This window comes from Perognathus longimembris, chromosome 21, assembly GCF_023159225.1.
Source record: "Perognathus longimembris pacificus isolate PPM17 chromosome 21, ASM2315922v1, whole genome shotgun sequence".
Taxonomy (NCBI): Eukaryota; Metazoa; Chordata; class Mammalia; order Rodentia; family Heteromyidae; genus Perognathus; species Perognathus longimembris.
Window position 1 is genome coordinate 7103114 of NC_063181.1, and position 12813 is coordinate 7115926.

The window sequence follows — 12813 nt, forward strand, 5'->3', positions numbered from 1 at the left end:
TCTGTATAAATGAAAAAGAAAGTCGAGTATGGGGTTTATTTGGGTCAGTCTACACCAAACATGTAGAAGTTTCATTCCAAGTATGAGAATTATACATATATAATATGACATATTATATATAGTAATATCATATATTATATACATATTTGCTGTCTTATCTATAAAAGTATATAGGAGAAATATATGGGTTTGCTTTTAAAAAGTCCTTGATTCCTTTGCTCAAAGTTCTTCAATAGCAACCACTACATCTTCATCCAGCGCTCTGGGAAGAGTGTCCGGCAGGCATTAAATGAGCCATTCATTGTTGTTATTAGCTGCTTAGATTTAGGCACAGGGCTTTACCAATCTGAAGGTCTGATCAGGCAAAAGGGAAGAGACCCCTCAGGACCCCCAAGAATATGTGCTTGTTGATAAAAGTTATGGGGTATCAGATAGTTCAGCAGCATAAACAAGACATGGAAAAATCAAAACTGCTCCTTGGGATGGCTTTCAAGAGAGTGACTTGTGGTCACTACACATCTTCCTTGGTAGGCAAAGAACTACTTGTCAGCCACGAGAATGGTCAGTTCACTACTAGAAGCTACTCCCTAGTCTACATGCCAAGTGGGAAGTTTCCCTGGGTAAAATGAATTCAGACATACTTTTCCTGTCCGTAAGTGTAAACTTGAACTCGAATTCAACACTTTTGTCAAAACTATACTTCTAAGTAAAAGAGGCCTGGAGTTGGAGAAATGATGCGTAGTCATAATAAAATAATTTACTTAAAAATAGCTTCTGTTTCCCTTTGGGAAAATTATATAAACCACCAGGAACGGGAATTCATTCCAAACTGGAACAAGCAACCTATTTGTTGTGGAAATGAATACCGTCATGTTTTAGTACTGGCTCCGAATTGACTGGCAAAGAAGGAGATGTGCTGGAAATAACTTTCCTTTTTTTTTTTTTTAATTGAACATGAAAGTTACTAGGAGAAAATAAGTATTGGCTGCATTTGTGCCATGTTGCAAGCTGTGTGGTTGAAGGAATCACCATTTATTTTGCATTTGAATATTTGTTTTTCTTCTCATGAGGCAACAGTGTCCCAGAGAAAGGATTTCCCCTCAGGTTTTGGTTTAAGCATGAAGACATAGGAAAGTGCCTTAAGTGAACAATTCATGGCAAGGTTCTGTTTCCTTTTGTTCACTGTGGAAAGGAAGGCCCACAATCGAACATCAATATAAACTGAAACAGCCACCATGGATGGATTTGAGGGGTCGGTATAGTATACAGGATTCAAAACAGTTAAGAACTCAAGATATTAAAAAAAATGGCATCTCTAAGAAACATAGACAATTCTATTGTTCAATAGCTTATTGTCATTGTCATTGGACACTGTAGTCAGAAAAGGCACTCAAATTTCCTGATCACTTAGAGGTTTGCACTAAGAATGTATTTTTTCCCCTCTGTCTTTGAATATACTTGGAAACATGAATTCCAAATTGCTGTCTCTTTCAATACTAATAATGGTTGGCATTGACAACAGAGTAGGTAATTAGAAGACATTATTGTGGCTCTTCTTAGTAAATGTTTGTTGACTTAATGAGCCAACCGGGCAATCTAGCGTATTTAGAAACATTTACACAGCTTATCAAAAACATATTGTTTTTCTTTTTCAGAGCTGAGGACTGAACGCTGGGCTTTGCACATGCCAGGAAAGTGTTCTTCCACAGCGCTAAAACCCCAACCCCCAGTGTTCTATTGTTTTTAAGAGAGGTCGATATAGAGATTGTCTTCTACAATAAATGGAAATGTCCTTGGGGGTGGGTGGGGGATGAGGTAATCTAAAACCAAGTTAGGGAGGATGGATTAAGTCTCCAGTTCTGGCCTTTCTACAAAAAGGAAAAGAAAAATAATCTGTGCACGGAGGACCAAATTCTGTGCTTTGGTATTCTCTACTGAAATGACTTTAGAGGCCTTTGTGTGTTTCACAGTAATCTTGATCTACTTGGCAACTGTTTAAACGGATCTCACAGAGCACAGAATGAATGTAGGCCCAGCCTCCCTCCCGACTTCTTATGGTAGCTCTGAGATCTTTTCTGGGGAAGGTGGCTGCTCTATCATTGGGACCAGTTTGAGTAGCACTGTTAAGCCAGGCGCTTCTCCCATCGGTGGGCCAGGTGGGAGGTAAATAAAGGCTGCTTGGGTCCTGAAATCTCCATGAGGCAACAGTCATTAGTGCAAATCAGCCCTGTGGCTGTGTGAAGGTTCTGCTGACCCAGGTCCTCAGGGGGCCCACCCACCCTTCTCCAACACCTGCTTCCCAGACGGATCTTTCTATTCTAGCCCTTGCCTCCTGTCCTTCCAATATGCTCTTCTTTATTTTTAAAGTTTACATAGCCAGAGTCAGATGTTACAGGTTATATTTAAACCACGGTTTCACCATTTAGTTCCCAGGCCACATCTGGCGCTCGTGCCCCAGGTGGACACCGAGGGTTTTGGAACCTGGAAACGCTCCACTCAAGGTAAGATTGCTCTCCATCCCGCCTCCATCTCACCCGACTTCCATCTGCCCTCCTCACCTCGCCTTTTCTGCCTAAGAAAAAGAAACCCTGTTTGTAGGGGGGGGGGGAAGCACCACGTCCCCTTCAGCCAGGCTGAAAGGGACTTGATTGCCCTTCCCGGGTGTTCAGCCCGAATAGAACCCGGGAGTCTGTTGCGTGCGCCTTGCAGCTCCCAGTGCTGGAAATGCTTACACACAGATGATGCACAGAGGTAACAAAAGTATGAGCACCGACAGATGATTGATGACTGGGGAATGTTCCCACTAAAACTACTGGGAACGCCGAGCCTCTGAGCAAACACTGAGTTTCTTGAAAACTGGAGAATCAAGGATTGTATCATTGGGCTTATCCAGCTGATAAACAACTTAAAGATTTGGAAAAGATAGTATTACCATATCAGTGGTGGTTAAAACAAAACAACAACCAACTGGTGCTATTTCCTTGGTCAAGATCAGAGTTTTTGTCTCAAACCCCCTACGTGCTAAGAACCTCATTTTTCTTTTCCTAGTGAGGGTGTTTTATTTCTGAGGTGATTTCTCCCAATTATTAAACCATTAGGAATATGTCTCCATCAACCAAGCCAAGAGTTGGTATGGCTGAGTGTGTGTGTGTGTGTGTGTGTGTGTGTGTGTGTGAAGCAGAGGGATGAGTGTGAGGTTGGGTATCTCTTGTTGTGTCAGAGACTTCTGCCCTGTCACTTCCGTAGTGTTACACAGTCTGCAGACGCCTTGGTCTGTGACTCAACTTTGAGATGTGAGTGACAGTTTCCTTCATTATTACAACTTCATTACTGCCGTCTGTCTCCCCCACCCTTACCTTGAGGTCCTCTGAATTTCGGTTTGCGATGGCGATGCCTGGAGATAGATGGTTGCTATCCCACCGCTTTCTTCTTTCTCATCGGATGCTTTGGTTTTTCATTTCAGAAATACAATTTAAAACCTGGGGGATGAGTCTTGAGCTAAGTAAAGATTTGACACCTGATTACAGTCTTAGCTCCTCTAGAGGCGTAGATGGAGGGGGTGAACGTTCAAAGCCAGCCCGGGCATCAGGTTAACAAACCTCCATTTTAAGAACAACAACAGCAACTACAACTGGGTGTGGTGGTATGTACTGGGGACCCTGGCTATGTGGGAAAGTCTAAGTGGGGGTTCTAAGCTGGCCCTGGGCAAAATCATGAGACAATATAATAGTTAAAAACAATCAAAACACCAAAGGCTGGAAGTATGGCTCAAGTATATATATATATATATATATATATATATATATATATATATATTTTGAAGGGGACAATGGGGGTAGATTTTGACACTTGAAGATGTCTTTAGCCATGATGCTTCTGCAGTCAACTGTCTTAGGATAGAAGGACCTTATAGCCACTGCCCCCCCTCCCCCGCCCCCCAAATCTATTCTAGGGAGAGAAATCTTTGGGCAGTGGAGGTTTCCCTGTGAAATAACTTCCGACACGTGACGATGTTTCCAATATGACCTTTATTAAGCAAGAACTGCTGTGACATTTAACATTGATCAACATAAGGTTGTAAACTGTGCATGTCCTCAACGTTCTCCCATGAACAAAAGTCCCTTTTAAATGCACCAGTGAGGTAAACATAATGATTCGTATATAGCTTCCTTAAGGCTAAGAGAGTTCCGTGTTTCATTGATTAGTTTTTGGCTCAGTTGGTACTTTACATAGCACATCTCAAGACATTCCCCACCCCTGAACACCCCCCTTCCAAACAGCTTAGGAGATTGGCCACTTCCCCGGGTACATACGTGATCATGCATTTGAAGTCCCCCCCCAAAAAAGACTAAGGAGGGAGCACCCTGAGCTGGCATGCAGTTCCTTCGTATTGCACAAGGTAAATACAAGGGCAAGGCCCGGAGCCCCCATGGGAGAACCCATTCGGTTTTTGATGCTGTCAATCACATGCATGTTTATTTTTGAAAGTGTCCTATGGCTTAACCTTTCGCAGTGGACTCCTGCCTTTAGTCACTCTGAGTGACTTCCTTCACGATGGCGTGAGAAGTCACTTTCTCTACCTTCTTAGTGGACACTAGCTTCTCCTCAAAGGTCTCCTCGTGCTCCTCTACCTTTTGAGTGACGGTGACAGATTTAGTGATGTATTTGGTAGCACCATCGCCCCCCTCCGTGGTGATCTTTTCTACCTTTTTGGTCACCACCGTTTTGTCCTCACTTCGGTCGCCCCCCTTCTTTTCCTCTGCTGGGCTCAAGTCTAACCCATTGGTGACCACGCCTTTCTCCTCTTCTCTCCCACTACCCTTTTCCTTCGTCTCCTGCTCTTCCTCCTCCTCCTCCTCCTCCTCCTCCTTGCCCTCTACCTCCCCATTGACTGCTATGTCTTCCTTCCTGGATTCCTTGGCACCTTGATCGCTTCCTTCCTCCTCACCCCCTCCCTCCTCCTCTGCCTTCTCCTTCTCCTTCTCCTTCTCCTTCTCCTGTGGTGGCTTCTCCTCTTCCCGGGTGTCTTTCTCCACGCTCACCTTCACTGATTTGGTGATGGTGATTACCTCCTGCACTGCCTTCTCCTTCACGGGGGACTCCGCTTTCTTCTTGTCTGGCACGTCTTTCGGCTTCTCCTCCTTCGCCTCTACCTTTTCTTCCTTGGGCGACTCCTGGGCCACTTCTTTCTTTCCTTCCTCAGCTTTCTGTTCTTCCTCTTTCTGCTCGCCCTTGGCAGGTCTGGCTTCTGCTTTGGGCTTCACTTCTTCCACAGGGGACTTTGGCACAGGGCTCTTGGCTTTCTCTGGCTTTTCGGCCTTGGCTTCCACTACCAGCTCTTCCTTGGCAGCCACACCTTCTTTCTTTTCCTCAGTTTTCTTCTCATCCTTAGCTTCCACTTCCTCTCCTTCACCTTCTGCCTCGGTTTCTCCCTCTTCTTCCTGCTCACCCTCATCTTTCTCACTGGAGCCTTCCTTCTCAGATCCTCCCTCTTCTGCTTGGTCTGACTTAGCACCCTCATCTTCTTCCTCTTCCTCCTCCTCTTGGCCTTCCTCCTCCTTTTCCTCTTCTTCCTCTTTCATCTCAGGGGCAGTAGCTTTCACAGGGGACTTTTTGGCAGCTACCACTTCTTCTTCCTGTTCTTCTTGGGCTCCTTGGTCCTCTTCCTGTTCTTCAGCCTCTTCTTCCTTCTCCTCTTCTTTGGTGGAAATGGCCAGCTCTTCTGCAATGGCCGTCAGGGCCTCTTCCATTTCTGATTTCTCATCCTCCACTTTGGTTTCCTCGATGATCTCCTCGACAAATTTGTGCTGCACCTTTAGCTTGGGGGCCTCCACCTTGGTTTTCTGAATCTTACTGGATATTGTGACCGAGGGCTGGCGGTGGGTGTAGAGTGGCCCGGTGATGCTCCCTGAGAATGTGCTAAATCTGGTCTCTTCTCCTTCCAGCAGTTTTCTAAGGAGAGAATTTCAAATCAAGGCATCAGACCTGGGGAGCTCCACTACGTGATGGGCACTGTTGGAGCTGCACAAAGGAAAGATTCTTTGGGGCCCTCGCAGTACCTCGTGTTGTGTCACTGGTCAGTTTCTCCTGGAGAGCTAACCCCTCACAGACTCCTTACAGTAACTAACCCCCAGCTGTGGTCAGACAACCACATGTACTCACAGCTCTGTACTTGTGAGTCATTTGGCCCCATGCGAATATGCTAGAAGGCTTTCTAGTGCCCCTCCCCCACAGTCCTCCAACCAACTAACCTTTACTAACCTTGCCATCTGGATATGGACTTAATGTCTTAGGCAAACACAGTGTTCAAACATTTCACAAAACGCATTAACTGTATTTCAGAATTTAGGTGAATTTATACTATGGCTAGGTGTCAATATTGGTGAGTCAACTATAATTTGGTCTGAAATTTTATTTATTTGTTTATTTATTTATTTAGCCAGTCCTGGGCTTGGACTCAGAGCCTGAGCACAGTCCCTGGCTTCTTTTTGCTCAAGGCTAGCACTCTGCCACTTGAGCCACAGCGCCACTTCTGGCCGTTTTCTGTATATGGGGTGCTGAGGAATAGAACCCAGGGCTTCAGGTATAGGAGGCAAGCACTCTTGCCACTAGGCCATAGTCCCAGACCCTGGTCTGAAATTTTAATAACAATACATCTACTAAGAATAATTATTCGGGCTGGGGAGATAGCCTAGTGGCAAGAGTGCCTGCCTCGGATACACGAGGCCCTAGGTTCGATTCCCCAGCACCACATATACAGAAAACGGCCAGAAGCGGCGCTGTGGCTCAAGTGGCAGAGTGCTAGCCTTGAGCGGGAAGAAGCCAGGGACAGTGCTCAGGCCCTGAGTCCAAAGCCCAGGACTGGCCAAAAAAAAAAAAAAAAGAATAATTATTCGGCCTCTGTTGAAAAGAGGAAGTGCAATTTATTCTTCTTACAATTACTTCATTGGTAGAAAAATGGTTTATAATCAAGAATTTAGTCAAAAAGCAAGCTCATATTAGGAGATCTGTAACCAATCCATCAATAAAGTAGTGATGTTTATATACATCTCCGTATATATGTGTGTGCACTTATGTACATATGCTTTTAGAATTCTAGATAGAGGTAGATGAGTAATCACGTCTGGCATGTGCAATCTATACTATACAGTCTAATAATTTCACATCTATAGTCTACATATGTGAAAATGAGTATATCCATCTTCTAAGTTGTCTTTATTCTCAGCCAGATGAGGCAACAGTAAGCCATCACGAAGAGAGACATAGAATGTCCTGGTGTTTGTCCTTGACAGTGATCGGTGTGACAAGCTGTGCATAAAGTATGAAAAACTGAAACTTCATTCAAGCGTTTCTCACTAAAATAAAAAAAAGCTGAAGCATAAGCACCGAAATCCACCGGTGTACCCCCCCACCCCCCACCCCGCCCCTCCTCAACGCATCTCAGCTCACGCCCCCTCCACTGCACCTGCAGCTCTTGGGTGGTTTTTGTTTCACGAAGCCCGGAGCCAGGCGGTGACGGGACGAGGACCCCACCCGCCTGCCAACTGCGGAGCCTGCAGTGCGGGAAGTGCGGGGCGCTCACCTGTAGGCGGCGATCTCGATATCCAGAGCCATCTTGACGTTGAGGAGGTCCTGGTACTCGCGCAAATGACGAGCCATCTCCCACTTCGTCCCCCGGAGCTCATTTTCCAACTGCTGGATGGTGTCCTGAAACAGACATGGGGAGTCTGCACTGCGGCTCCCTCACCGGCCGCCGGCTCCCCCCCCATTCCCCGCCCCCCTCCCTCCAGCTCGGTAAACCTCACCCCCCCCATCACCCCCCCCCCCCTCCTTGGGGCTCTCATTTGGACTTGGGATTCCGGAACAAACGAAATGAAGAAGACAGCGGCACTTGAAACCCGCGGACCCCCGAACGCGTTGCCACGGGAACACACACGCGTGGGGAAACCCCAAGAGGGGACTCCCCCCTGCCCCCCTCCACCCTCCCCCCCCATCCGTCCCCGCGCCCCTCCTCACCCAAGCAGTTTGGGGGCTAAATAAAGCCAATGCTCAGTGCTTTTCGGATCGCGGTGGAAAATAACGCCGAGTCCGTGCATTTCTGGCATGGGCGATCCTAAAGTTGTTCAATTACCCAAATGCGCCCCCCCTCTCCGCCCCACCCAGCTTTAAACGTGCAGAGTCGAACTCCCAACGGGGGGGGGGAATCATGAAATAATAATGATACTACTCATCGGGGGCACCCGTTGGGGTGGGTGTCCGGGTCTGCGGGGGACCCGCGGCCGCCAGGGGGCGCGATGGGGGGCGGGGAGCGCGCTCGGCACGGAGCCCGGGGGGCGCGCGGCGGCGCTGGCGCTGGCCGGGGCGCGGGCGCAGGCGCAGGCGCGCCGCGCAGCCGCCGTCTCCCTCCCTACCTGGTAGCTGCTGAGGTCGTGGTTGTGGCGCTCCTCGATGTCGCTGAGCTGCCGCTCCAGGGACTCCTTGGTGCCGCGCACGGACTCGAGCTCGATGCTCTTGGACTGCAGCTGGCGCCGGTACTCGGCGATCTCCTCCTTGGCGGAGCGGATGGCCTCCTTGTTCTGCTCGGCCGCCTCGGTGAGCTTGGCGTAGCGGCACTTGAACCACTCCTCGGCCTGGTGCATGTTGTGGTCGGAGTGGCACTCGAGCTGCGAGCGGATCTCCTTCAGCGCCGTGGAGATGTCGGTCTTCAGGTAGTCTTTGCGCTCCACGGTGACGTGCGACGCCTGGATCTGGGCCAGCAGGTCGGCCACCTCCTCCTCATGGTTGCTGCGCAGGAAGGCCACCTCGTCCTGCAGCGACTGCACCTTCTTGTCCAGCTCCACCCGGACCAGCGACGCCTCCTCCACGTCCTTGCGCAGCGCGCGGATGGCCGCCTCGGTGTCGTCGCGCAGCCGCGCCTCGTCCTCGAAGCGCTCCTTGAGCCGGTGGATGTCCTCCTCCAGGTGCTCCGAGTCCAGCTGCACCTGCGCCTTCTCGTGGTTCACCATCTCCAGCGTGGCGCGCAGCTCGCGCAGCTCCTGCTCGTACGCGTCGCCCAGCTGCGCGTGCGACGCCTGCTTCTGCCGCAGCGCCTGGATCTCCGCCTCGATCTCCTTGTTCTGCTGCTCCAGGAAGTGAACTTTCTCGATGTAGCCGGCGAAGCGGTCGTTCAGCCCCTGCAGCTGCTCCTTCTCGTTGGCGCGCGCCAGCCGGTAGTCGCCGCCCGCGCCCCCCGCGCCGCCGCCGTTGAGCAGGGACGAGGACTGGCTGAAGTCGAGGCTGCTCTCGGCCGAGCTCAGCACCGCCGAGCCGTAGGCCAGGCGCGGGGCGAGCGCGCTGCGCTTGTAGGAGGAGGACGCGGTGCTGGGCGAGCCGCGGGACCACGACTGCGAGCGGAAGCCGCTGGACGGGGACCCGCTCACCCGGCTGAAGCTCGAGCGGGTCTCCGTCACCCGCCGGTAGGCGGACGGGTTGCCCAGCGGGTCCAGCGCGTAGCTCATCTCGGACGGCCTCGGGGTGTGTGTGGCTGCCACCGCGCTCGGCCGGCCTCGCCGCAGCCCATTTATAGCCGCGGAGCTGGGCCCGGGCCAGCGCCCCGCCCCGTGGGGGCGGCGGCCGAGGGGGCGGGGACTGCGGGCCCCGGGGGCCCGGGGCGGGAGGGGAGGAGGGGGGAGGGTGGGGATCGGCCGCGGAGCCGGTGCGGCGCGCGCTCCACGTGGGTGGGCCCACCCCGCGCCTCGCCCGTCCCGGCCTCCCCCTCCTCCTCCCCCCCCCCACCCGGCCTCCATCCGGACCCCAGACCACTCAGGGTCCCCCTCTCTCCCCCCGCATCTCCCACCTCCCGCCAGCCGATCTCCCCCACCTGCGGGGCGAAGCGGCGCCCGACGCCCTTTCTTTGTCTCCCCGCGCCCCGCGGGGCCCCCACCCGGTCTCCCAGCGGCTCGTCCGCCGCATCCTTGGCGCCTTCTCCCCTTACTTTCCCCTTGCTTCCCGCATGTTCTGTGTCTGATCACTTTTCCCTCCGGGTGGGCCTCCCGTGTCTTTATCCCCACGCGCCCTGCCCTTCCCCCTGGGGCCTGTTCCTTTCATTCTCCCCGTCCCCCTCCATGGCCTCCCCCTCCCCTGCCCCCACTCCTCCTCTTAGAGCCTCGGAGATGAGCCCAAAGGAGTTATGTCTAGAAGATATATATATATTTTTTAATGGACTCTGAGGACCGATCCTCCCGCAGCCTTCGGGTTGGGGACACGGCGGGCAGGCCCGGGGGCGCCCCGCATGGAGGTGGGATTGGCAGTCGCGTCCCGCTTAGCGCTTGGGAGAAGCCGGCAGCTTCCGCGGGGCACCAGGTAAGGCGCTCGGGCTCCACGGCGCCGGCAGCACCAAGGACAGCGCCCCGGCCGGCGCCCCGGGCCGCCCCGGGGGCGTCAAGTCTGCGGGGTGAGGGGGGGGGGGCAGGGGCCTGGAGAGCAACTCCCCCTCCCCTTCCCCCAGTAAATGCAGTTGAAACCTGTTTGCAGTGACTTTTCAGGAGCCAGGCTAGGACCCCCCCCCCCCCAACTCTAAGACCTCTGCAATGCAGGGTTGGCACACTGAGCAGACTGCAGATTGTGAAAAGCCCCCCCCCCCCATTCATTCAAGTCAGTTTGTAAGGAAGAAATGCTTCACGTCCAGTTAGACCTTTCTAATTGAGGTAGGATGGATGCAGGAAACGGAGAGACACGGGGGCCCGACGTTTGAAGGTCAAAGGCATGTTCCTTGGAAAGGGGAATTTGAAATCTGCCCGGAGGAAGAGTCCAGGGAAATATGGTTTATGATAAGTTTGAGAACAATTGACTTCTCTTTGAGCTTAGGACTCCTTATTAACTGAAGTGATTGCTAGGGCACCAGAATTAACTCTAATTAAAAAGTTGCCAAGCAGATTCCTTGAATCAAAGTCGGTCATTTCCATTTGAAATGTGAGGCATTTCCCCTCTGTAGATTTTAATGGCTGGTATGGAGGAGCTCTTCCATGTCTTTAAACATGATTACTTAGAAAAGTAGTCTACATAGATTTCCTGCTGCCTGGTGTCCTTCTTGCTGGCTGTTAAAAGTGTCCCTTTATCCTGAGTCATGCTTAGGGGTAATTCGGGATAGAAAGTTTACAGCAGCACAAGGCAGAGAGAAGGACAGAGGCGACACTGACAGTGTAAGAACCCAGCCAGGCACAGGTGACAGGGTGAATGCTTGTTGCGGGCCACCAGAAACCGCTGCTTGGGAAAAGTAGTGATTTGATAGCTCCTTTTCACAGCATGCTTTCTCTCGTCCCTGTTTTGTTAAATGCAACCCAATAAGGGATCAGTAAGTACTCAGGAAAGGCCTCAGTCTCTAGAATCTTTTACCTTTTCAAAATTTTGCCTAAGCTGTCTTGGCCCCTTGAAGTAAGGTTTTTAGACAGAAGGGGTTCATCTGGGGAGCTGTAGTTTGTGAAGGTGGAAGTTGGCATTGCAGGCTGGTGTTGGGAAGGTGGACAGACACAGTTAGAGGAGGGGATGACTTGGGAATATTGCAAAAACCAGAGTTTTCTGTTTTCACCGGGACAAATAAAGGAAGAGAAGGCAAGCTCCCTGGCTCTGTACAATGGTGGACTTCAGAGCCGGAGCCGAGCAGAATAGCATGGTGAGCACGCTACATGCTAACTATGCAGCATTTGTGCCTCAGTTGTGCATGACTTCCTGCTTTTATGAAAGCACACAGAAGCCCTTAGCAGGGTCTTGTTGCGCATTCTGCAGTGAGAGCACATGGTTCATGGGCAGGCTTCAGTTGCGACTTCTCTTTTGGGTTTTGGCAATGAGATGACTCTGCAGAGAGACATTTACAAAGAAACACATGTCTAATTTCACAATTGGCCTGTTTTGCCTCGTATCTAAACTAGCTCAAAAATTGTGATGCTTCCAACGGAGTACAGAAGGAGTAGAGCATTGCATGCAAACAAAATCACAGCCAATTACTTAGGCGAGATCTAGTGCTGATAGCTTAAAATGGTAAAGCTCATGGCATGTGAACTCTTCATTGTCCAGTCTGGGCCTTGCAGAATATTGCAGGGAATTTAACGAGTCATTTTATGAAGGAGAAACATTCTCATGGTTAACACACACACACACACACACACACACACACACACACAATGGCATCAGTTCCACACTTAGTAAAGTGTTTCACTTTGTATTGGATTTACTTGATGTGCTTTCTGAAGGTGATTTGAAGGTTATACCCATCCATATATTTAGTTAAAAGAACACCTCTTTTTTTTTTTCAAGCTGTAACATACATTGTTCTTTTGGTCTCATATTTGTGAGGAACATTTGCTACCTTAATATTTTTCATAAAAAGAAATGCTTATGCACATTTTTAACCCCCTTAACAACAAAAGCTAAGGAGTCTTAAAATAGTAACAATAGAGAAACAAAGCCTGGAAATGTGTTTGGCTCTCCTACACAGCCGTGGTGGAACTGAGTTTAGTACAATACTTTTGTAATTTGTTCTAAAGAAGGAAGTTACACATATGATTCAGACATAAGAGTTTTTGTGAAATTATCTCTGAATTGTTTCATAAGCTCGAGTCGGTTCTGAATCATTTTGTAGAGAAATACAGAACTGTATTCCCGGTTGAAGTCCAAATATTCACTCTGAAGTTAAGAGATAGCCAACGTAGGGTTTTTTTTATTCTTTCTTTCTTAGGGTTTGTGTCAGGATTTTGGGAAGACATCTGATGCAGAAAGTATTTATTTGTGGAGTCAGAAAATAAAGATAGATATAAGGAATTGGGCACTTTCTCCCTT

The 12813-nt window shown here is 50.1% G+C and overlaps 1 protein-coding gene across 1 annotated transcript; it reads right to left on the reverse strand.

Moving 5' to 3' along the window:
* Positions 1-4526: 4526 nt before the first annotated feature.
* Positions 4527-9527, reverse strand: Nefm (neurofilament medium chain). Its single transcript, XM_048330778.1, has 3 exons — positions 8412-9527; positions 7583-7707; positions 4527-5952 (listed from the first exon to the last, which is right to left on the reverse strand). Exons 1-3 carry the CDS (start codon positions 9495-9497, stop codon positions 4527-4529), a joined length of 2637 nt encoding a protein of 878 aa, XP_048186735.1. The 5' UTR covers positions 9498-9527.
* Between the last annotated feature and the right edge of the window lie 3286 nt (positions 9528-12813).

Bases quoted from the DNA above. Each gene is read 5' to 3' on its own strand.
- Nefm (XM_048330778.1), bottom strand. From the start codon at position 9,497: ATGAGCTACGCGCTGGACCCGCTGGGCAACCCGTCCGCCTACCGGCGG. The intron at 7,708-8,411 runs GTAGGGAGGGAG...TGTCTGTTTCAG, and splicing joins ACGACCTCAGCAGCTACCAG to GACACCATCCAGCAGTTGGA. The intron at 5,953-7,582 runs GTGAGCGCCCCG...TTCTCTCCTTAG, and splicing joins ATCGAGATCGCCGCCTACAG to AAAACTGCTGGAAGGAGAAG.